The 26343-nt window shown below is 45.3% G+C and overlaps 1 protein-coding gene across 4 annotated transcripts in view; it reads right to left on the reverse strand.

Annotated features, from left to right (window-relative positions):
- Positions 1 to 23104, reverse strand: part of SLC37A3 (solute carrier family 37 member 3) — a 47098-nt gene extending 23994 nt beyond the window's left edge. Inside the window, exons 1-5 of one of the 4 annotated variants that reach the window (XM_082633185.1) lie at positions 22998 to 23104; positions 12791 to 12951; positions 11192 to 11300; positions 4358 to 4450; positions 186 to 269 (exon numbers count right to left, since the gene is read on the reverse strand). In XM_082633185.1, coding sequence (XP_082489311.1) covers positions 186 to 269; positions 4358 to 4450; positions 11192 to 11300; positions 12791 to 12879 — 375 coding nt within the window. In that variant the 5' untranslated portion in view covers positions 12880 to 12951; positions 22998 to 23104. Of the gene's footprint in view, positions 1 to 185; positions 270 to 4357; positions 4451 to 11191; positions 11301 to 12790; positions 12952 to 22850 lie in introns of all 4 variants that reach the window. The other 3 variants (XM_082633187.1, XM_082633186.1, XM_082633188.1) reach the window with 3 other exon arrangements.
- Between the last annotated feature and the right edge of the window lie 3239 nt (positions 23105 to 26343).

The following is a 26343-nucleotide window of genomic DNA, read 5'->3' on the forward strand; positions in this document are numbered from 1 at the left end:
TGATTGAAGTCATACTTTAAGGACATACCTAAGCAAAAAGGCACAGAAGGGATTAGAACACTGAAGATTAATTTTTCTATTCTATTCTATATACAGAAGTGGGGGATTGCTTGGAATGTAAAATACCTGGCTGAGATAACAGTAATAGTAATAAGAATAAGAAATAATAGCACCTTTCAACTTACCACTAATGCAGAGGAGCACATGCCAAAAGACAGGACCCATCGCAAATTAAGCCGGTCCCCAACGATGCCACTGATGAAAAGGCCCTAAAAATAAAGCATTTTATTTTATAGCTCTGGATAACAACACAGCCTGGAAAAAGTAAAATGCATTCCAAAGCAAACGAGGCAAACAAAACACAAAAATCAAATCTCATTCTCATGCCTAGCCTAGCTGTCTAAATCACTTTCACTAACATTTCAAGAAATGACAATCGTTTCTGCACACTATACTGTAAACACTTCATGCACCAAGACAGTACAATTCAGTGCAAATTTCCATTCTATTTGATCCCCTAACTGCCTAAGAGACTGAAAAGAAAAACACTTAAAAAAGAATAATTCTAATAAAACAAGCACACAAATATGTTTCCTCTTCTAGAAGAGATGAACTCCTAAACATCAGTTACCTGCTTTCCCAAAGGGATTCCTCTTAGCCATTTGCGTTCTGAATTAAGATGTGACGTGTCCTGCAGAACAGGAGCTTCGGGGGCACGTGCACTGCCTGTTTAATCTGACCCTTGGGTTTCATGACATCACGGGGCAAGGAGAGCACGGAGGCAGAGACGATAATCAGGTGAAGAGACGTACAAACGTTCTGCCTCCTGCTCTCCTCCCACTGAGTGGCAGGAATTAGAATGCCGAGATCATGGCAGCAAGGCAGACCAAAGAGCTAAGGGCAACACACTTTAGGTTTCTTCCACAAATATGTAAAATGAATAAATGTCTTGACTAAATACCTAAATTCAGATACAAGTGTTTCTCATAAATTGACTATATTATAAATATAATATAGCTGTATAAATATATCTATATTAGAGTAAATTTAGATGATAAACGGCATAATAAATGTTTCTCCCTCATTATTGTCAAGCTTTCACTACCTCAGAAGAGGCACCCGCAAACGTTAGAGAAGAGTCTATGTTCTATAGCTCCAATTCACATGGTCTTATACTATATATAGTAAGCGCGGGGCGGGAGGGGGGGCGGTGGTGAAGAAAATCTCTCAATTATGCTTCAGATTAGGCAACCAATTTATTCTGTATTGCTCCAAAGGTCCACACAATACCTGGCAGTTACAGAAGGAAATGCAGCTCAATATAAAGAGCTATGATCACTGGTTTTTCATGGCATTTATCTTTTATCTCCTAAACCTATTTAATCCTATAGACAACTATTATCATCATAATTCTGTATCATCATAACTCTATATCATCATAACTCTGTAGGTAAGGAAACTAAATATCAAAAAAAAGGTTAAATTCCATTTTGATACGAAGCTTATCATAGCTAGTTGGTGGTGAGCTAGAGGTTCCATGAGACGACACAGCCTCTTCTAAGGCTGAAGGAGACGCATCACTGGGAGTGCTCCAGCCAAAGCCAAGCGATCCTATATTGGGATTTTGTACAGAAAAGGCTGGTCTGATCATCAGAAAATCTACAAACAACAAATGCTGGAGAGGGTGTGGAGAAAAAGGAACCCTTTTGCACTGTTGGTGGGAATGTAAATTCCCGCAGCCACTATAGAGAACAGTATGGAGGTTCCTTAAAAAAATAAAAATAGAACTACCATATGACCCAGCAATCCCACTACTTGGCATGTACCCAGAGAAAACCATAATTCAAAAAGACACATGTTGGGCTTCCCTGGTGGCACAGTGGCTGAGAGTCTGCCTGCCGATGCAGGGGACATGGGTTTGTGCCCCAGTCTGGGAAGATCCCACATGCCGTGGAGTGGCTGGGCCCGTGAGCCATGGCCGCTGAGCCTGCGCGTCCGGAGCCTGTGCTCCGCAACGGGAGAGGCCACAACAGTGAGAGGCCTGCGTACCGCAAAAAAAAAAAAAAAAAAAAAAGACACATGCACCCCAATGTTCATTACAGCTCTATTTACAATAGCCAGGTCATGGAAGCAACCTAAATGTCCACTGACAGACAAATGGATAAAGAAGATGTGGTGCATATATACAATGGAATATTACTCAGCCATAAAAAGGAACGAAATTGGGTCATTTGTAGAGACATGGATGGACCTAGAGACTATCATACAGAGTGAAGTAAGTCAGAAAGAGAAAAATAAACATTGTATATTAACGCATATACGTGGAATCTAGAAAAATGGTATGGATGAACTGGTCTACAAGGCAGAAACATAGACACAGATGTACAGAACAAACGTATGGACACCAAGGGGGGAAAGCAGGGGGAGGGGCATGGGATAAACTGGGAGATTGGGATTGACATGTATACACTAATATGTATAAAACAGATAACTAATAAGAACCTGCTGTATAGCACAGGGAACTCCACTGTACAGTAGAAACTAACACAACATTGTAAAACAACTATACCCCAATTAAAAAAAAAAAAAAGGCTGTTCTGAGAAGCTAGGCTAAATGATCCAAGATCTGCTCCAACTGTGTCTGTAAGTTTCCTCTTCAAAGAAAAGATATTCTTGGGCCTCCCTGGTGGCGCAGTGGTTGAGAGTCCGCCTGCCGATGCAGGGGGTACGGGTTCGTGCCCCGGTCCGGGAGGATCCCACATGCCGCGGAGCGGCTGGGCCCGTGAGCCATGGCCGCTGAGCCTGCACGTCTGGAGCCTGTGCCCCGCAACGTGAGCGGCCACAACAGTGAGAGGCCCGCGTACCGCAAAAAGAAAAAAAAAAAAGAAAAGATATTCTAGTAACCGCCCAAATAAACATTTGGAGATTACTTTGGGACTTTCACCCAGCATTTCACATCACCTGCACATTTATACCTAAAAGGCTTTTTTATAACTGGACACTTTTTTTTTTTTTTTTTTTTTTTTTTTTTGCGGTATGAGGGCCTCTCACTGTTGTGGCCTCTCCTGTTGTGGAGCACAGGCTCCGGACGCGCAGGCTCAGCAGCCATGGCTCACGGGCCCAGCCGCTCCACGGCATGTGGGATCTTCCCAGACCGGGGCACAAACCCATGTCCCCTGCATAGGCAGGCGGACTCTCAACCATTGTGCCACCAGGGAAGCCCTATAACTGGACACATTTTAAAGATAAACAGTAAGATGCTGGGGAGAAAAGGTCAGACTGCTCCCCTGGGGGCACAGCTCCAGCTATCGCCACCACTGCTCTAATTCGGCAGCCACCACAGACAGTCCCTAAGGCCAGACAGAGACTCTAGCTGCCCGATCCCAGGATACGCCCTCAGCCAGAGCTGGCCCCGGCCGTCCTGGTTCTGCTCCCAGGACAATGCCACCCTCTCGCGGTTCTCCTGCTCCCTCTCAGCCTCCCTGGCCCATCCGTCATCTTCCCCACCTCGAAATATTGGAAGCGCCCCAGCCCCGGCTCAGTCTTCCTACCTCCTCCCTGTCCTTATCAACTCTCCTGACCATTTTCATCCAGTCTCATAATTAAAAAAATCATCTATGGGACTTCCCTGGCGGTCCAGTGATTAAGACTCCACACTCCCAATGCAGGGGGTCCGGGTTCAATCTCTGGTAAGGGAACTAGATCCCACATGCATGCTGCAACTAAGAGTTCTCATGCCACAACTTAGGAGCCCTCCTGCCGCAACTAAGAAGCTCACGTGCTGCAAGTAAGGAGCCAGCGAGCCACAACTAAGACCCAGCACAACCAAATAAATAAATAAATTTAATAAAAATAAAAAATCATCTATATGTGAGGGGCTCTGAAATCTCCACCTACACTCAGGCCTCTGCTCTTGACAAGGTCCTCCCCGGCCGTCCTACTAACACGACAAACCCCCCACCCCACCCCAACCCGGCCTGGCTCTTTGCCACAGCACTTACCACCTTCGAATACACTCAGTCATTTACTTATTTATAGCATTTGGTTACCATTTGTCTCCCTTAGCTCCCACTCAAGAAGAGAAGCTTAAAAAAGAATATAAGCTTTATGAAGGAAGGGATTTCTCCTGTGATGCTCACTGATGAACTCCCCATCGACTAGAAAAGTACCTGGCACATGCTAGGCACATGCTAGGTGCCCAAAAAATATGTGTCGAATGGAGGAATAGAGGGATGGGAAGGACACAAAATATAAACTCTCCTCAGTCAGCAAATTCAAAATCCCTTGCCAACTTCATAAGGTTTGGAGTAATTCTACATTTTTCCTTAACATAAAAGCCTAGAGTTCTGAGACTTACCACAGCATAGGAGAAGAGGAAGATAGTGTCAAGTGTTCCGAGGAAAAGAGTGGCTTCCTCTGCACTGGGAAACAAATGGTTGCTGCTCCAGATCTGCAGTCACACAAGAACCAGTCAGTCCCACTGGTCCAAAGCACCTTCACACACAACTACCACCCACCCCCGCATCACAGGGTGGTGATACTGAAAAGAGCAAATCAGCACTCTGTACATAAGGAAACACATATGCAAAAAAGGTCCACAAGGCCAAAATCATTTGCATAACATAAAATGTTATTTGCTTTTTCCCTTTCACTTTTCCATTGATGGTGCAAAAGAGTGGTGGGTAAAACTGTGCCTTAGCACGGATCAAGGCGGTTACACAACTGTACTGTTATATATATATATATATTTTTTTTTAATTTATTTATTTAGTTTTGGCTGTGTTGGGTCTTCGTTTCTGTGCGAGGGCTTTCTCCAGTTGAGGCGAGCCGGGGGCCACTCTTCATCGCGGTACGCGGGCCTCTCACTATCGTGGCCTCTCGTTGCGGAGCACAGGCTCCAGACATGCAGGCTCAGTAGTTGTGGCTCACGGGCCCAGTTGCTCCGCGGCATGTGGGATCCTCCCAGACCTGGGCTCGAACCCGTGCCCCCTGCATCGGCAGGCAGACCCCCAACCACTGCGCCACCAGGGAAGCCCCACAACTGTACTATTAACCACTGTATTCTTTAATGTCGTGCAGTTTAAAAAAAAAAACAAAGGCAATTTCACTTAAGAGTGTCCTTGGCACATGCTAGACGTTCAATAAATATTTGTCGAGCAGTAAAAATTACGATTTTATTAAATCTGGCCCCTGAGTACATTTTTTTTTAATATTTCGTGTGATGAAGCAGAAAATATGCATACAGCACTTATGCACACCAAAGTATGATGGCTATCTTGAGAAAACTGTCTGAGCTGCAAGCTGGAATGTCATTTTTACTTGAAAGAGTGACTGACAAACAAACCCTAGTTATTCAGATTTGGGTATTTGGCAGATATTTCCTCAGAAAAGAATGAAATGAGCCTGTCACTTCAAGATCCATTCAAAGTACAAGACAGACAAATGGATCTTAATGCAAGTGTATAAAAAAGTTAATGAATACAGTTTCAGATTCCACATTGTAACTAACCTTTAAGAAATTGCCTCTTGTCAAATTCTCATGTAGCATCAAAGACAAATATCCACAATTAACTAAAAAGGCTATTAAAATACTTCTCCCCTTCCTACTATGTATCTGTGAAAGCCAAATTCTCTTCATATACTTTAAAGGATCAAGCTGCAAGAGACTGAATTCAGAAGCAGACATGAAAACCCACTGTCTTCTATTGAGCCAGACATGAAGAGATTTGCAAAAATGTAAATCAATGCCACTCTCCTTATTAAGTGATTTTTTTCCATTTTGAAAAAGTCACTTTTCACTAAATGTTATTTATGTTAACGTGTTATGGGTTATTTAGTTCATTTATATATAATTTAAAACCAGTGTATTTTTCTTCAATGTCTTGGTTTTAATTTCTAAAACAGTAAGTCTCTATAAATACAAACCCATAGCTCTTTGGGGTCTCCAGACCAAAAAGTTGTTATACTAAATGATTTCTGAGATGGGTTATTATAGAAAATTTGACTTTGGAATATTAAAGAGAAAAATCACAATTGGCAACTTAAAATACACTCTACCTTTTAACAGAAAGTAAAATCCCCAAATTGTAAGAGAATATATAAAGTGTGATCCTAAAGCATTGTGACTCACTTCCATGAGGCTTAACGCCAACAGTCTTGTTACTTTCCCTCACACACTGCTTTCATGAGCAGTAAGAAAGCAGCTCACACGGCTGAGACCCATCAGTATTTCAGTGTGCCAACTTGGGGCCCGAAATATCTCCAATTAGAGTTATTTTGCCACCTTCCTCTCTAACCACAATCTTTGATCCCTGATGCCATCCAGGCTCAAAAGGACCCAGAATTAAGCCCTGTGGAGCACACACCAGTGTGAGGAGCTCACATTCAAGCAGGTGCTCCAAGTTTCAGGGTTTTTTTCTTTTTTTTCTTCTCTTATGAGAAGCCACTGAAATCTCCCTGCAGGTGTGGCTGACACAAAAACTGACAGGTTTCAAACAGCTTTTTTCTGTTTAAAATTCAGCTGAAATACACTTTTGACTGCCTACTTAACAAGTGTAAACAAACCCCAAAACGAAAAAAAAAAAAAAAAAAAGCAGGACTAACAAAAAGATTCAGAAAATAGGATAAAAGAGAAAAGGCTAGTGAAGAAAGTTAACATCGATAATACAGCTATACCAACAGGAGAGAAGATGACTGTCTTGAGGAAAACGGTGTGAGTCGCGAGCTGAAATGTCATTTTTACTTGTAAGAGTGACTGACAGACAAACTCTAGCTATTCAGATTTGGGTATTTGGCAGATATTTCCTCAAAAGAGAATGAAATGAACCTGAAGGTCATCAACAAAGTGACTTTAAGGTGCTCAAATCTCACCCACTGGCCTGCACATATGCACAATTGCCACGTAAAAGGACCGGCCTGTACGTGTGGAGGCCTTTCTTGTGTTGTCAGGGGAGGGCCTGCATTAAGCTATGACGACCGCTACACATTGGGGCACTTCCAGGAAACACAAAAGGTCGCAGTGTGGGTTTCCTAAGTGAGAATGTTTATCACAGAACTATAGCTATGCATGCGGGTGGGGGAACTGACACGAAAGCGCTTCCTGAAGCCACGCTCGGAGGAAAGCTGAAGCTGACTTGTGTTCAGGGGTCAGGTATCGGTTGCTGTGAGAATCTGAGTCTTCAGCTGTGGCCGAGGTTGCGCTGGAATGTTGAGGGCACCTTGAATCCTGCTTTCCTCTCCTGGAGAGAAGTTTAGACTCTCTTACACTATTCCCTACACCCTGGAAGGACTGTGCTGTCTGGAGAGTTATGACTTTTTAACTTAATGGAACAAATTTTTGTTCACAATTTTCAATCAAGTTGTCCTCAAATCTTAGATTCAACCATTTCCTCTCCATTATCTATAAACAGAGATTTTATATCATGATCTCTTACTATGTCCAATGTTTGCCCATGTCAGTGGGATCCATTATAAAATCTTAAGGTATACAGACTGGGTCTGCTTAATTTTTTTGTAAAGCACCTAAGATAAGCTATGCATAAACATGAAAGCTATAATAAGCACTTTTCGAGGATGCTGTTTAGGGCACTTAAGAAATGTTAAAAAACATATATAAACAAAATGTTTTTAGAGTTGACTCATTTTACGTCTAAGAACCTTTCCACTTTGGACAAGAAAGTAAGTGTCCAAAGGAAGCTGGAGTTAAGACAGTTACAAACCCAGAAGCACAGGAGGAGTGAAAGGTACACACTGCCCTACCCACTCTGCTCCCAGCAGTAGGCTTCAGGAAAGAAAAAACCTGGATTTTAAAGTCTACAGAAGGGAGTGGAAGGTTGGCACTGCTCTCTGTGAGGGCAGGTATGGAAATACAAAGACCTCCAAGATAAGTCAGAACCCGACTTCTACATAACCAATCCATCCAAGCTACTGAATACATAGTTCTGAAAGATCAGAATGGTGAAACCTACTTTAATAAGCAGCAATTAGAATAAGTAAGTAAGTAAATATCTCAGTGGGAAAGTTAATGCAAGTTCAACACAAGCTAATAATGTGACACGGTCACTGGCAGGGAAGAGTTACCATAGCAGACCTGATATGTACCCTTAAAAAGGCCTACTTGGAAGGCTGGCCCCTGGAAGCTTGGATCTTGGGAGGGTTCCCATCATCCCCTGCTAAAAGTGGCTCCCTGTACCTAAGCTGTCTGTCCAAACAATATGGTTTGTGCTGAACCCCTGCTTTCCTTATGGGAATGTAGAATTTTCGTACGTGCCAGGCAGAGGGTGCCTACATGACCAGCCCCAGTAAAAACCCTGCCACCAAGTCTCTAATGGGCTTCCCTAGCAGACATCTCACCGGAGTTGTCATGACTTGCTGCTGGAAAACTTAAGCACATCCATATTATTGCACTGGAAAGGGACTCTTGGAAGGTTTTGCCTGCTTTCCTCTAGACCTTACCCTATGTGCTTTTCCCTTTGCTGACTTTGCTTGGTATGCTTCACTGTAATAAACCATAGTTCTGAGTCATATGCTGAGTCCTATGAGTCTCCCTAGTGAGTCATCAAACCTGGGGGTGGTGCTGGGGATCTCCAACCCAGTCACCTAAAAAACAAAGGCTGTATAACCAGAAATTCAGTGCCTAAATCAAATCCTATTATTCTATATATTGGTCAGCCTGGACCTGAAAGAGCATATTTAGTGCTCTGTGTCACTAAACTACAGCCGAAAGAGCAGGGATGTTGTGCCTCAACATGAGAAATTTAGGGAGACGGATTTTCCTCAAATATTTAACAGGCTGTCCCTGCAGCACGAATCAGCTTAGTATGCATGGCTCAGGATAAAACCTAAGATCAAAATTAAACAGCAGGGGCTTCCCTGGTGGCGCAGTGGTTGGGAGTCTGCCTGCCGATGCAGGGGACACGGGTTCGTGCCCAGGTCCGGGAGGATCCCGTGTGCCGCGGAGCGGCTGGGCCCATGAGCCATGGAGCAACGGGAGAGGCCGCAGCGGCTGGAGGCCCGCGTACCACAAAAAAACAACAACAAAATTAAACAGCAGAACACTCTTACCTCACTATAAGAAAGAACTTACTAATAATGAGAGTTAAATAAAAATGTAATCGTCCACCTAGAAAACAGGGAGTTTCTTCTCCCTGAAGTATTAAAGCAGAAGCTAGGTGGTCATCTGTCAGTAATGACAAAGAAGGATTCTACACAGTTTGAGAGGTTAGGGCATGTGACCTCTCTAAGGCCACTTCACCTTGAGGGTCTGTGACGAGTCAGTGAATGATCATTCAGACGTACTTACCACGCACACGACACTGGTCAAGGCTCCGTCAAGAAATGCAGCTGTCTAGTCTTAATAGCCTGCCTTTTAAAAGTCCCTGGTAACTTCAATTCCAGAAAAATTGTTCAAGAGCATTTCCACTACAGTGTCAGCTCCATGAGGACAGGCTCTTTTCTTTTTTTAATTCTCTAGGCTTTTACTGATTGACTGACTGATTGATTGTATCCTCAGTGAAAGACAGACTGAATAAGCTACTGACTGAATAACTTATTTACACTTCAGGCTATATTCAGATAACCTTTGAATCTCTGTCAATTTTGAATTGGTCCAAATAGGGGAAATAATTTTTAAGAAATAAAAATGCGGGGCTTCCCTGGTGGTGCAGTACTTAAGAATCCCCCTGCCAATGCAGGGGACATGAGTTCGAGCCCTGGTCCGGGAAGATCCCACATGCCGCGGAGCAACTAAGCCCCTGTGCCACAACTACTGAGCCTGCGCTCTAGAGCCCGTGAGCCGCAACTACTGAGCCCACGGGCCACAACTACTGAAGCCCATGCGCCTAGAGCCCGTGCTCCGCAACAAGAGAAGCCACTGCAATGAGAAGCCTGCGCACCACAACGAAGAGTAGCCCCCGCTCACCGCAACTAGAGAAAGCCCGCGCGTAGCAACAAAGACCCAACGCAGCCAAAAACAAATAAATAAATATTTTTAAAAGTGCAAAGCATATTAACATATACCTATAATTCCACATAAGTAGAGCTCAAACAACATAGTAAAGTTTGACAGGTATGGATTTTTGTATTGGGATATGGCATCATACAGAATAGCATCTCCAGGACTTCCCTGGTGGCGCAGTGCTTAAGAATCCACCTGCCAATGCAGGGAACACGCATTTGAGTCCTGGTCCAGGAAGATCTCACATGCTGCGGAGCAACTAAGTCTGTGCACCACAACTACTGAGCCTGCACTCTAGAGCCCATGAGCCACAACTACTGAAGTCGCCGAGCCTAGAGCCCGTGCTCTGCAACAAGAGAAGCCACCGCAATGAGGAGACCGTGCACCACAACGAAGAGTAGCCCCCACTTCCCGCAACCAGAGAAAGCCTGCACACAGCAATGAAGACCCAACGCAGCCAAAAATAAATAAATTTATTTAAAAAAAAAGAATAGCATCTCCATTCCAAATAGTCATCAAAGGATTTACTTGGTCCAAAATGAATATAAGAGGGAATTCCCTGGAGGTCCAGTGGTTAGGACTTGGCACTTTCACTGCCAGGGCCTGGGTTCGATCCCTGGTCGGGGAACTAAGATCCCGCAAGCCACATGGCACAGCCAAAAAACAAAAACAAAACAAACAAACAAAAATGAATATAAGAACTGGATACAGACTCCCTGACTTCAAGTCACTTAAACAAGATAAAAACAAGTGAAATGATTATAAAGTACATAAGTACCTCGACATTGAACTATGTAATATGCAGTGCACACAGTTCAGGAGGGGGAAAAAAATCAGCAGAAGCTGGAAAAAAAACTTGATAGAAAAAATGGCATTTTATCTTGACACAAAGGAAAAAGCAAAATTTAGATGGGTGTAAGGAAGGTGAAAGATCATACAAAAGAATACAGGCAAAATCTCAAAGGCAGAAATAAGCATGGTACTTGTGAAACTCAATGAAAAAAACAGCCTAGCCAGAATTGTGTGATTTCAAAATAGTGAGAAATAAGTTGGTTGAAATGGTAAAACAGACCTGAATCAGGGCAAGCTAAGAAATCAGGCAGAATAGTTTGGATTTTATGCCATAGGAAATAGTAAGCCATCCTAAGGATGAATGAAACAAAACAGAACTTAGAAGAATTTACGGGTGGGTGTGGTTCCCTTCTTAAATCCACCCCAGCATTTCGTTCTGCTTACCTCTACTGGCAGTTCAATTGACTTGTTAAAAGCACTTGGGGTCCACTGCTTAGAGATACTGACTTTGACGTTGCTAAATGTTTTTCTTGACGCGTGGAGCAACGAGTAACTACAAAAGAGAGAAGAAAGACAGCTGAATGAAAGAAAAACGGATTCAATAAAATCACAGCTATATTCCCATTTGTTTTATACAATTTGGAATTCTTCTTTTAAAAAAGAGAAATTCAGGGGCTTCCCTGGTGGCGCAGTGGTTGAGAGCCCGCCTGCCGATGCAGGGGACACGGGTTCGTGCCCCGGTCCAGGAAGATCCCACATGCCGTGGAGCGGCTGGGCCCGTGAGCCATGGCCGTTTGAGCCTGCGCGTCCGGAGCCTGTGCTCCGCAACGGGAGAGGCCACAACAGCGCGAGGCCCACATACCGAAAAAAAAAAAAAAAAAAAAAAAAAGAGAAATTCAGAAAGAAAGAGAGAGAGAGAGAGGGCAAGAGGGAGGGAAGGAACCGCTTTATAAGAACTATCCACTGAAACAGTCTCTGCTAAGCAAAGAAACAATTAACTTGTCTTCTTCAGTATGAGCCCCCATGTTCACTCATAACATGTCTCTGGACCTAGAAGATGGAGATGTGAAGGACTGCAACCCCTTTAAATCATGGTTGCAGTTCTGTAAAGGATTTTAAGTCTTTACCAACCACTGGCCACTCATTGCACTAGCCATTCAGTGGCTTTTTCCTTGGGGCCTGTCTTTTCCTCATACTGATGCCTCCCTCAACCCCTCACAAATGGATTTCCCCTAAAGCAAGCATCCAAAATTACCTATCAACTCTTACATAATTAGAAAACCATTTTCCTAGTTTCTGCCTTAAAAAAAAAAAAAACAACCATCATCATCATTTGCGGTGCCTTCAATAAAGATTAATAATAAATAAAATCTATTCAGAAGAAATAATCGAAATAGTTGAGTCACAGGGTTATGAAAAACGTGCCCTTAACACCAAAGAGCCTGGCTGAAGTCATCTACAGACCACTAAAGAGAGCCACTGAGGGCCACTGAGTCAGACATGGCCGATTCTTCAGTCACACTGACTGGTCAGGCTCTCACACGAGTGACTGAAGTTCCTCAAAGAGGTCTCCTACCATCTTTACTGCTCAAGGAGGCATAGAGCATTCCCTGAATACGCACATCCTTTTGTTCGCAAGCTCCTGGTTTTAACAATCAAAGGACTTTATGTCAGAGCAAGGTTTTTCAATCACAGCAGTATTGACATTTTGGGCCCCCCAAATTCTCTATTGTGGGGGGCTGTCCCGTGCACTGCAGGATGTTTAGCAGCATCCCTGGTCTCAACCCACTGGATCCAAGTAGCACCCCTTCCCCCAGCGTGACAACTAAAAATGTTTCCAGACCTTGCCAAATATGGGCAAGACAGCCCTCGAGAACCACTGTATTAGAGCTATCATAAAGTACTGCAGAAGGACCAGCTGGTCTAGCTCATGATTAGCCCGGGCCAATCACTGCATTAAGCACTTGCCATGCAATAAATAGCTCCTTCAAAAGGAAAACAAGGACAAGAACAACAAGAGAAGAGTTTTAGTGGTCCACTTACCTGAAGAAGGTGAGCAGGAACACTACCACATGATGATGGCTGAACTGGGAGAGCAAAGTTCCTCTTTGAAAAATATTTGGCCAGGCCATGTTCCTCCTGACCTTCCTTCTCACCTTGACCTTAAAGTCTGGACAGTGAATGGTTTACATCATTTCTTCTTTCTGGAAAAACAAAACACATTATTAACATTACTCATAATAGGCATATTATCCAAAAACAGAATTATTTAGACTTTCAACCAGTCACTGTATAATCAGGCCTAGAAAAAAAAAAATTACATGGATTAGTTGACACCAGAAAACTAGATTGATAATTATGTTTTATAGCTATTAACTAGTCCTTTAAAAAGAAATCCTCGGGGCTTCCCTGGCAGTGCAGTGGTTAAGAATCCGCCTGCTGGGCCTCCCTGGTGGCGCAGTGGTTGAGAGTCCGCCTGCCGATGCAGGGGATACGGGTTCGTGCCCCGGTCTGGGAGGATCCCATATGCCGCGGAGCGGCTGGGCCCGTGAGCCATGGCCGCTGAGCCTGCGCGTCCGGAGCCTGTGCTCCGCAACGGGAGAGGCCACAACAGTGAGAGGCCCGCGTACGGAAAAAAAAAAAAAAAAAAAAAAAAGAATCCGCCTGCTTATGCAGGGGACACGGGTTCGAGCCCTGGTCCGGGAAGATCTCACATGCTGAAGGGCAACTAAGCCCGTGCGCCACAACTACTGAGCCAGCGCTCCAGAGCCCACGAGCCACACAACTGAGCCTGCAAGCCACAACTACTGAGCCCGTGTGCCACAACTACTGAAGCCCATGCACCTAGAGCCGGAGCTCCGCAACAAGAGAAGCCACCGCAATGGGAAGCCCGTGCACCACGACAAAGAGTAGCCCCCACTCGAAGAGTAGCCCCCACTCAAAGAGTAGCCCCTGCTCGCCACAACTAGCGAAAGCCTGTGCACAGCAACTAAGACCCAACACAGCCGGTAGGTAGGTAGGTAGGTAGGTAGGTAGGTAAGGTAAGTAAGTAGGTAAGTAAGTAGGTAAGTAAGTAAGTAAGTAAGTAAATAAGTAAGTAAATAAATAAGTAAATAAGTAAATAAATAAATAAATAAATTTATTATTAAAAGAAATGCTTGACGAAAGATTACCTCCTAACAGAACGAACTCTCATACAAACTGATAAGAAAATCACTAATTCTGACTGGAAAATGAGCAACGGAAATGAACAGACAACTCAGAAGAAATGAAATGGCTATCAAACTTATCAAATAAGAGTTCCAATCTCATTAGAACATAAGAAATGCTAATTATGATAATAAAAAAAGTTTGCATAGTTAAAAAAGACTGTGCTCAATGCAGCTCAAGGTCTAATGATCCTGAACTCTCATACACTGCTGATAGAAGCGAAAATTAACACAATTTTATAGGAAGACAATCTGGCCAGGTGCATTGAGAGCCTTTGACACAAAAATTCAATTTCCAGGGATTTATTCCTAAAGAAATACAAGGTGCATTCAGCTCTATACACAAAGGTACTTTCCACAAAAAGTCGGAAGAGCTCTCTTATATGAAGAAATGAACTTTGTGCCAGTCATAAAGGAACAGGGGAAAGGCACAGGGCCACACCTCTGCCATCTCTTTCCACTTCCTCTCACCTCTCCTCTGTCCTCTCGGAAAGCCACATCCACGCTCTGACACACCAAGACTAATTAAGCATAAAGTAAGCATCTAGGGCTTCCCTGGTGGCGCAGTGGTTAAGAGTCCGCCTGCCGATGCAGGGGACACGGGTTTGTGCCCCGGTCCGGCAAGATCCCACATGCCGCGGAGCGGCTAGACCCGTGACCCATGGCCACTGAGCCTGCGCGTCCGGAGCCTGTGCTCCGCAACGGGAGAGGCCACAACAGTGAACGGGAGAGGCCACAACAGTGAGAGGCCCGCATACCGCAAAAAAAAAAAAAAAAAAAAAGTAAGCATCTACACTTAATGTCTCCAGCTATGAGTCTGCAGAAACAACCCAAACATGCAATAAGAGGGGAATAATTAAACAAATTATGGTATATCCAAATGGCTGAATATTTTATCATTTGACATGATGATTAAGACTTTATAATAACATGAGTAAATGGCAAGTGAAACATGTAGGATATGACTTATGATCAACTGAACTCTAGATTTACATAATATTTACAAGTAAACAGGGAATATATAGTTCTCTCTAGGCAGCGGGATAATGGGTAATTTTACTTTTCTATATATTTTCCTAAAAATTCTACAATAAACATGTATATTACTTTTATAATCAGGAGGGAAAACATCCACAGCATTGTAAAAGTCCTATAGTTTATCTGCATATTAGGAAAAAATTAAATTAAATTAACAGCGGCTTCGCTGGTGGTGCAGTGGTTAAGAATCCGCCTGCTAATGCAAGGGACATGGGTTCAAGACCTGGTCCGGGAAGATCCCACATGCTGCAGAGCAACTAAGCCCGTGCGCCACAACTACTGAGCCCATGCTCTAGAGCCCACGGGCCACAACTACTGAGCCCATGTGCCACCACTACTGAAGCCTGGACGCCTAGAGCCCGTGCTCCGCAACAAGAGAAGCCACCGCAATGAGAAGCCACCGCAATGAGAAGCCCACACACCACAACGAAGAGTAGCTCCCGCTCGCCGCAACTAGAGAAAGCCCGCGTGCAGCAACGAAGACCCGACGCAGCCAAAAATAAATAAATTTAAAACAAAAACAGGGCTTCTCTGGTGGCGCAGTGGAGAATCTGCATGCCAATGCAGGGGACATGGGTTTGTGCCCTGGTCTGGGAAGATCCCACGTGCCGCGGAGCGGCTAGGCTCATGAGCCATGGCCGTTGAGCCTGCGCGTCCAGAGCCTGTGCTCCACAACGGGAGAGGCCACAACAGTGAGAGGCCCGTGTACTGCAAAAACAAAAAACAAAAAAGCTTTAAAAAAAATTAAATTAACAAAATACCTTGTATGATAAACATACTACAATAATAGTCAAGGTAGGAGACAAACTCAAAAGCTTCCAGCACTAAAATTAGTGAATCACAGGACTTTGCCCAAGGCTGTGCTCCCTGTAACTGCTATTTATATTCCTGTTCTCTACTACAATTTATACTACAGATTGGTAGATGAACCCAAAACCTTAAATGCTGAGAGACCCAGCTGAAAGGCCATTCTTGAAACTTTTGGATAAAAGATACAAAGTTGAGATGGTTAAAGTTTATATAAACATTACAGCTGATTCACTTGCTGGATGTGAGCCCTCGGACACATCAATCTCTCTGAAGCACAGACTGTCATGTGTAAAATGGCCTATCTCTTCTGGGACCAAAATAAACAATGCATGTAAGGTATTAAGATAATTATTTTAGCCACTGATCTGCCCAGGGTTAATCCCACACCAGGAGAATATAGTTAATTTCATATAATCATTCTCCTTGAAAAATGTTAAAACAAAATTGTGAGCCAAGTCAGACAACAAATTTCCACTCACAAACTGTAAATAAACTTTCCGTCTGTAATTCCAGGAAGTTACAAACCCGAGAGCTGTTAGTGTCACTGCTAAAGTTACCTCCATCCCCCAAGTTAAACACGACACCCAAGTGAAACAACGCAAAGCTTTAACCGTTCTTTATAAAGCACAGCTCTTTGACCGGAACACACTCACAACGCAAAACACTGTACTGAATACTGCAGAAAAGGTTGTGGGTTATGAAATTCTATAATTAATTAGGTAAGAGAATAATTCCAAAAATGTATGCTCCAACAGATTGGAATGACTTGCTTCGGCAATAATGGTTGTGGATTTCAGGCCTGTACAGTTACGTTAATGGTGTTAAATGACTACCAAGCTGTTTGAGACCATCTGGATTTAGTTTCTAAATAAACCACCTTTTCCTTAGCTACAGTGACAGGGAAGAAAATGCTTAATAACTTCAATGGGAAAAGAGTTTAAACATTCTTCTGATGTTGGCAGAATGCCATTTAAAATGAATACTATTATAACATCTGGTCCTATATAATTATAATCATTAATAACAATACCTTGCGTTTATATGTCCTACATCACAGAAGTGATTTCTGATCATCTGTGAGCTCTGGAGCCCTGCAGAAGCACAGAGTTTTTGCCAAGTCCGACTCTATTAAGCACATCCTACTTTTAGACCATTTTCTTTCCGGCTCTGAATATAGACTGAACAAATGTCTAACATGTTTCAAGCGTATGTAAATGCTGTTATAATTAATAAAGCCAAAATTCATTTTAAGTGTTTCTGAATAGAGGCTTGTCATTTAATATTTTCTTAATCCATGGATACTAAATATACAACTGTCATGTGAGAACAAGAATGATCTTTAAAAAAAAAAAAAAAAAAAAAAAAAAAACAAACGGGCCTCCCTGGTGGCGCAGTGGTTGAGAGTCCGCCTGCCGATGCAGGGGATGCGGGTTCGTGCCCCGGTCTGGGAGGATCCCATATGCCGCGGAGCGGCTGGGCCCGTGAGCCATGGCCGCTGGGCCTGCGCGTCCGGAGCCTGTGCTCCGCAACGGGAGAGGCCACAACAGTGAGAGGCCCGCATACCGCAAAAAGAAAAAAAAAAAAAAAACTTATAAAAAGTAAGATCCCTGGGGCTTCCCTGGTGGCGCAGTGTTTGAGAGTCCGCCTGCCGATGCAGGGAACACGGGTTCGTGCCCCGGTCCGGGAAGACCCACATGCCGCGGAGCGGCTGGGCCCGTGAGCTATGGCCACTGAGCCTGCGCATCCGGAGCCTGTGCTCCGCAACGGGAGAGGCCACAACAGTGAGAGGCCCGTGTACCGCAAAAAAAAAAAGTAAGATCCCTGCCATCAAAAAGGATGCAGAGGGCTTCCCTGGTGGCGCAGTGGTTGAGAGTCCGCCTGCCGATGCAGGGGACACGGGTTCGTGCCCCGGTCTGGGAGGATCCCACATGCCGTGGAGCGGCTGGGCCCGTGAGCCATGGCCACTGAGCCTGCGTGTCCGGAGCCTGTGCTCCACAACGGGAGAGGCCACAACAGTGAGAGGCCCGCGTACTGCAAAAAAAAAAAAAAAAAAAAAAAAAGGATGTAGAACCATTGAGCCCTATTCTACTTTTCAAGGCTAGTTCATGATCATTAACTCATCCGATTTGTAAGAAGCTTTCTGAGATCCTATAGGATCACCCACACAACATACTTTCTAGGATGGAACACTCCATATTGTGTGATGGAGGCTAAATAAAAAGATGGCTTCACATGTGACACGCCCAGGCAGAAGGCAATCTCCCCCTTATAAACACTGCCTTGGAATATAAAACATTCCCCATATTTCACTTTCCATACATATTTAGAGTCCATTCCAACTCAAACATAGTAAGATTTAAAGTTGTCTTGTAGGGACTTCCCTGGTGGCGTTGTGGTTAAGAATCCGCCTGCCAATGCAGGGGACACGGGTTCAATCCCTGGTCCAGGAAGATCCCACATGCTGTGAAGCAACTAAGCCCATGCGCCACAACTACGGAGCTTGCGCACTAGAGCCCGCAAGTCGCAACTACTGAAGCCTGGGCGCCTAGAGCCCGTGCTCCGCAACAAGAGAAGCCACCGCAATGAGAAGCCCGCGCACTGCAACAAAGAGTAGCCCCCGCTCGCCGCAACTAGAGGAAGCCCATGCACAGCAACGAAGACCCAACACCGCCCAAAATAAATAAATTGATTTTTTAAAAATAATAAATAAATAAAGTTGTCTCGTATTAGCAACACTTTGGGGGAAACAGACTTCGGAGTGGAAACGGGAGAGACTGGCAGAAAAGGAGATCACCTGCCACCTCCATCTCATCGGACCCATCCTCACCCCACCCCCACCGGAAGGAAATGCTCTCTGGAAATGGAGAGAAGCAGTTAATCTACTTCTCCATACCATGACCCTGTTCTGCGAGTTCTTGCCTTTCCTACCCTGGCGGACTCCTGCCTGCCCCCAGATAACACTGCTTCCTCTGGGGTCTCTCAGGGAGAAGCAATTTTCCTTCTCACAACCACTCCTCCTTGCGAGACCCCAGCTTCTCCGAAGCTCCTGGGCCTCGCTGCGCATTGCCCCTCACAGCCGTTGTCTCCTGGTCACCTGCTGTCCCCGCTCTGCCCTGTCTCATGTCAACACACAGATGGGTAACCTAGCAGACCCTGGTCCTGTTCCCACCAATCTTTTCCTCTATCCCATGAGCAAAACCCGGCCCGTGTCATCTACTAAGCAGTAAGTGCATCACCTCCCAAACTGCGTTTCAAACATCTTGCTTTGTCTCCTTCCAGAAAACTGCTTACTTCATACTCCCCACTCCAAAGTCATTTTACCTCAGCAAGCTCCCAATTAGGTCACCTCCCCATTTTTTCCCTTCATCCATGACCCTCCTCCTGTCCTCATTCCCTTCTTTCCCAACTTAGATCTGGACTATCTCCCTTACGGGCCTTTTTCCTCGCTTGCCTCTGGCCTCCTCTCCTGGGCCCAAGTGGTTGAGCTTTGCCAGAGAAAAATCAAAGGAGCGGGCTGGTTTCACTTTTCCAATTCAAAACCACAAACCTCAGAGGGCATGCAGCTCTGCCCAGCAAGTCCGCACTTGCCTAAGGACCTGCTTGCTCAACATCTAAGATAACCACTCACACTTTTCTCTCTCAGCTTCCAAGCTCTCTGTCTCCTTCATCTGGTACCACGGCTTTCTGCCAATGATTCCCAGAGGGCCAGCTCTAACTCGGACCCCCCAGGGCTCCCAGCGGCACAGCCAACCAACCACTTGAGAGCCCTCCTTGGAACTAAAACACAATTTCACAATTCTTCACTTCCTCCCTCCACACCCATTTGTCCCCAGCACTGCCCCCAGAAGATGGTACCACCAAGGCCACTAACACTTAGCCCTCATTTCTCCTTTCCTCTCAGCTTCCACCTCCAACCCATTACTAAATCCAGTCCTTTTCACCCCAAAATTCAGCCCAAATCCATGCTCTTCTCTCCATCCCCACAGCCACTACCAAGGGCAACCACCCACGTCTTGTACCAAGCCTAGCGCAACAGCCTCCTGCAGGGTTTCACTATTTTACATCGAGCACACACACCAGCCCCCTGCTGTCCATCACGCTTCACACATCAGCCAGAAACATATCTTACAACATAAATCAGCTGTCACTCTTCTGCTTAAAATGCCTTCTTCACGGTTTCCCAAGACTCATATAAAACCACAAAACAAGAGTTTCGCCATAGCCTCCAAAACCTGTATGCAGTAGACGCTATACACATACGGTAGAAAGTTCAAAGGGTATATACACGGTGACACCTCCCTCCCTGTTCTCACGTCACCCGGGGCTCCTACCATTGCTTCTGCATTCTTGCAGAATCTGCACCTGTGCGTGCATTCCAGGCGTAGCCCCACACTCACACATACACAAATGGGAGCATACAACACACACTATCCTGCACCATTTTTTTCCTTCACTTATCAGAGGTTGGAGGTCCACCCCATCTGCACCTACAGAGCTGCCGCAGTCCAGTCTCCTGCGGGACACCTGGGTGGTTCCCAATCCTTGGCCGGTGTACACAGCGTGGAGCTAGCCGTTTCCTTCTCCTCTGTGGCCCCCTTGCTCCGCCCCCCACCAGCATCACTCCTCCACACGGCTACCATCTCCCTAGCACCCAATCCCTTTCTTGCCCCTGAACACCAAGCCCTTCCTTGCTTTGGGACTTCGCACTTGCTGTTCTGTTGTCTGACATGCGTTTCTCCTGGTTCTTTGCAAACAGCTTGCTCTTGCCTTTCCTTGGCTCAGCCTCAAGTGTCATCCCCTAGAGTGGCTGCCTGGATCGCCCTATCTAAAATGGCCTCCCTCCGTTACTACTTCTCCCATCTCCATCTGTTTTTTTCCCTTCACAGCATTCCTCCCAATCTTATTATCTGCTTTAATTGTTCACATGTTTACTGTTCATCTGTAAGTGCCATATCTGTCTTAACACCGCAGCTATAATCCCAGGGCCTAGCAGAGCATTTAGAATGATCAGTAAAGATTTTCTGAATGAATGAATGCTTTGACTGATGGCCAACACTGAATGCTTTCAAAGTGCCAGGTCCTGTGCTAGGCACTTACCATGTGCCATTGCATTCAGTTCTCACCACATCTTACAGATAAAAAAATGGATTTTAGAAAGTAATATCTCTTAGGAGGTGAAAGGAGCATTCAAACCCAGACCTGACCCTAGACCCTACGTTATACTGTGTAAGAGGGAAGGTTAAAAGATTAAAATATCCCAAGTTGGGTAAAACACAGTAATTAAAAATATCACACATTAAACATAGACGTATAGATCCAGGATGGAAAAAAAGCACCTTAGTAACTGTGGTTCTCGCCCACGCTTAAATAAGGGCAATTACTTCACTCCCTAGACTTCAGCTTTTATGTTTGCAAAGTAAAATGATTCTGTATACTCAGTGTAAAGAGGTAGGGGGAAAAGTACTCAATGGGTAGTTGAGCTCACCTATTGTGACAGTTGTGCATGCTGTAATTGACACAAGTATCTTTTTTATCCCACATGACCTCATTGGAAGTCCCTGTACCATGTAAATCCTTTTATTCGAAACTCAAGTCTTCCTGTAATTTGTCTCTCTTCTTAAATTTTTCCTTACCACAGATGTAAAATACCTAGCACTTTTCTGTAAAATTCCCTCAGGGTTCCCCAAACCACGTTCTTCCTACCTATTTTGAACATATTCCAAAGACAACAGTTTTCAAGATAAAAATCTTTCCCTCTCCTAGACAAAGGACTTATACTCAAGTTAATGGTCACTGCTGTGACATTTCCTTACCACTGGTGAACAAGACAAATCAGAACCTGAGACAATGACTAATACACTGGATCCTGACAGCTAGGGAGCAACAGGACAGTGCACCGACTTTGAGCTTATGAAAGTATCGTTTCAGGGTTATTTTCTGATGCAGAGACCAGATATCAAAGATTAACAGAAGATTGTCATCTGAAGCCACACCGTGGCCCACACAAAGGCATGAAAGTTCCAGTTGGCATTCAAGACCCTCCACTTAACTTCTTTGAGTCACTGAAAGATTAAATGAGACAATTTATAGAGAGTTCTAAGTACAGCACCTGGGGCTTCCCTCGTGACGCAGTAAAGAATCCGCCTGCCAATGCAGGGGACACGGGTTCGAGCCCTAATCCGGGAAAATGCCACATGCCGCGGAGCAACTAAGCCCGTGCGCCACAACTACTGAGCCTGTGCTCTAGAGCCCGTGCTCTGCAACCAGAGAAGCCACCGCAATGAGAAGCCCGCGCACCGCAACGAAGAGTAGGCCCCGCTCGCCGCAACTAGAGAAAAGCCCGCACGCATCAATGAAGACCCAACGCAGACAATAAATAATTTTTTAAAAAAGACCCAACGCAGCCAAAAATAAATTAATTAAGTACAGTGCCTGGCATACAGCAAACATTCAACAAATGGGAAAAAAAAGAATTCAAGCATCAAAACGCTGAAGAAAGAAGGTGGCCATTAAGAATCATATTTTGCTCACCCCAGAACTCCCTACAATCCTTTCAGTAAGTTATCAGGAGATCGCCTAGTTTCTGGAAACACCAAAAACCCTGTGGACACGTTCCCATAATCCCGTGAGAAGCAAGAATAAACAGACCACATTCTGCAAACAAGAATACTGAGTTAATGACGAAAAAGCGATCAGATAAATTCCTGACCGAGACCATGGTAGTTACCAAAAAGCAAAGCCCATTTACTCCACTAAGAGCCTTCTCCCTCTGTGGCCTCACTACATCCTCTCCAAAAGCCTGCCCGCCCTACCTGTGAGGTACCCTTCTAGACGACAAACCCTTTTCTTGCACAGGCGCCCCCGCCACCGCGCTGGCGTGGGGCCTGGCCGCCGGCTCTCCCCGGAGGCCCTCCCGATCCTCCCGCTCCCCTCCACTACGGTACTCGCCGGCCCCGCCAGGTCCCGGAGCACCTGGACGCCGAGGAGCCAGGCCCAGAGTGGAGGGAACGAGGGGTGGCCGGCCTTGCCCGCGGCGCCACACCCACCGGCCGCCACCTTCTGCCTCTCCGCCCCGTCCCCTCGACGCCTGGAAGCTCCTCGGACCTGCCCTCGCCTGCGGCACACCCCAGCCTCGCCCCAAGCCGGGTTCCGGCCCTTCTCGGCTCGGGCCCGGCGCGTCGCCACTCGCGCACCCGAGTGCCGCAGTAGTCGTCGCGCTCCGGACGGCCGGCAACTCCTCTCGCTCCGCCGCGCCCGCAAGCTTGCCACTCCCGCCGCCACATCACCGACGCCGCCGCGGCCAGGGTTTCCGGGCACTCACGTGACCCGTCGGTACCCGCAGCATGCTGGGAGTTGTAGTCCGACCGCGCTGCTTTACCTGAGGGCCACTGGGCAGGGAGGGGAGGGGGAGGGGAGGGGGAGTGCCGGCTTCCAGACGCTGCCGGAGGCCTGGGTGGACCCGGCAGCTCCGAGGGGGAAGTGGGGGTCGGAGGGACGGACACCGGCCAGGACTGTTAGGAAAGAAGCAGTGCGGGAGAGAGAAGATACAATCTGGGAAGAAATTATGTATATATAAATCATCTTTTTTTCAAAAAACCTTTATTCTGCATTTTGTTTTGAGAGAAAGAAACGGGCTGCTAGGTGTGCTACTGACCTGCCATGAGGGCATAAGCTTTAAATTTTTGTTGAATTAAATACAGTTGACCATAAGGACAGGGTTATTAGTCTGTCGGTATAATTCACTGTTGTACATCCCACCCCCATCACGCAAACAAATAAATGAGTGTTAAGATCCTGGCAGCCACAAGCAAAAACTGAAGGCCTTACAACACACGACTCTGAACAAGGGTCTTTTGCCCTCCTGGGCTCTCTTTCAACTGCTAGGGGGGGGAAAAATTAAGTCTTTCAACCCAGAAAACCTGTCCACAAAGATAGCAGATTAGAAAACAGTTTTATTATTGAATACGCTTTGAACCAGACTGTGACGCACATCACAGGCAACGCGCTAAGAGGTAGCAAAGGAAGAAAGGAATCTTCCCCTTACATTGCCAGGCAGACAGACACTACCCACTCCAGGCAAGTTCTCAGATAATCACTACCCCTCAAGTGAGAAGACTCGACTGGACCTTATGTCACAAATAGGTCTCCTAACTTTATCACGGTCACTGGGGAGACCACCTGAGTTGGCTTATCACACCTTTAGGACAAACAAACTTTTCACACCTTTAGGACAGGAGATGGTTTTGCAAATTGGAGCAAGGCCCCCACGGAAGTTAGCCTCCCATCCTGCCACAGGAACTGGGGGTTAGGGGCAATAGCTCCCTGGATGTTTGAATTTCAAAAGATGGCTCCCAGGTCCTGGAGGAAACATTCCAGAGTTGTGAGACCGGCAGAGGTTATTTAGCCATTATAAAGATATACATATGTTGGAAAAGGACAGAAATTTTGAAAGAAAAAGGAGGGAGGGGGGTCCTCTTCCCTTATTTTCAACAAGGAGAATTAAGTCTCTTATCTCTAATTTGTATTTGCCTTTACACAATGCAGGGGTAGTTTTGTTTCCAGTCATCAGAGGGTGTGGCTGGGGAAATGTGATATTATGGGGAGCAACCATAAATCAACCAGACCAGGCGTTTCACATTTATTGTAAAAAACAAATTGTGGACAATTATTCAACTTTAAAGGAATGAAATTATGACACATGCTACAACATGGATGAACGCTGAAAACATTAAACTGAGTTAAGCCAGACACAAAAGGACACTTACTGTATGACTCCACTTGTATGAGGTACCTAGGGTAATCAAATTTATTGAGACAGAAAGTAGAATAATGATTACCAAGGGCTGGGGGGAAGGGGAAATGGGAGTCATTGTTTAACAGGATATAGAGTTTCAGTTGGAGATGATGAAAAAGTTCTGGAGACGGATGGTGGTGATGGCTGCACAACAATGTGAATATATTTAAGACCACTGGATGATACACTTAAAAATGGCTAAAATGGTAAACTATATATACTGTGAAATATATGTGTGTATATGCACATAGGTATGTGTGTGTGTATAAGTATATGACCTGCATCACCACCACCCACGTCAAGAATGCCTTCTTCCCCATAACCCAAGTTCTGCTCTTTGCACTTATAGTCAGCATTGGTGGAGAGGGTCGGGGTAGGGAAAAGCAGCATCTCTCCTTGACGTCGATAACCATTTGGGCATTTTACCGTTCGAATTCTACTTGCTCTCCAAGTGCGAAGTCTGAGTCAGCTGGGTTTTTTTGGTTTGGGTTTTTTTTTCTTTTTTTATCAGTAATCATTACCAGAAGAAGAAAACATTTTGACACCTAACCTCACTGACACGTCTCACGGGTTTTATTTCCTGCCCCTGCCCATACATTTGTCGTGGATCTTGACCTACATTTCATTTTCAAGCTGCATACGCATGACTGTGGCTTTCAGAGCACAGTCTGCAGGGCCTTCCCTGGTAGTCCAGTGGTTAGGACTCCACACTTCCATTGCTGGGGGCACGGGTTCAATCCCTCATCAGGGAACTAAGATCCTGCATGCTGCATGGCACGGGCAAAAAAATAAATAAAATAAAATAAAATTTAAAAAACAACAAAGCATGGTATGCAGCAGCAATATTTGGCAGTGTCTTTTGTTTTCTTGCTCTACCTGCCAACATTGGGTTTATCCTCCCCAAAAGAGAGGTTCCTGAAAGTGATGTGTAAATGGAATTTGGGGTAAGATAAATCATCATTTACTGGTTTTCTGGAGAAATGTTCTTGAGTAGTGAATAAATCGTCCTCTATTTCAGTGCTAGGCCTCAACCCACAGTAAGAAATACAACTTACATCACCCCCAGCACACACGTGCCGGTTCACAACTGATCCAAACAGCTCATGCAACAATACTCTTACTCCACGGAATGCATTCTGCATTGGTTTCCTAATCTTTTCTGTAAAAACGCTGGTTACAACCCACTGAATTTGACTTCATGACTCATTAACGGGTCTCAGCCCACAGTTTGAAAACACTACACCAGTTTAATATTTTATCGATCGGGATGTTTCTGTTTTGCATGTTGTGCCTATAGCTTAACTGCCTGCTCAGCACATTCCACAGAGTGGAGCTGATCTGGTCCCCATGCTAGAAGCAGTGACTCTTCCAGACTCTGTGGGGAAAACATAAAAAGGAAAATTCACCTCAGCTCTTCGCTTCTCCTGCCAGCATCAGGGACTGACGAACTCCAGGTCTTCCTAGAAATTAACCTTGGTTCTGGGGTACACTTTGTGGGGGGAAGGAAACATTGTTTTTCAGCTCCCCCTGCACATTCAAAGTTGTTTTCGTTTTTTAATCTTCTCTTTGGATCACCTCCTTACTCTCAGTGGCTCCTCAGAAAAGGTTATTCAAGTCCACAAAAGAGTTAAATGACTCAAAACCCAGATCTGTAACCTCCTTTAAGTTGCTGTCCTTCAACTAGCCACTCCCACCCCAGCCAAACAGGGGACACCAGGAAACACTGGGGGTAAGGGCTGCCTAAG

The sequence above is a fragment of the Mesoplodon mirus genome (assembly GCF_964341445.2).
Source record: "Mesoplodon mirus genome assembly, chromosome: 9".
NCBI classification, from domain to species: domain Eukaryota; kingdom Metazoa; phylum Chordata; class Mammalia; order Artiodactyla; family Ziphiidae; genus Mesoplodon; species Mesoplodon mirus.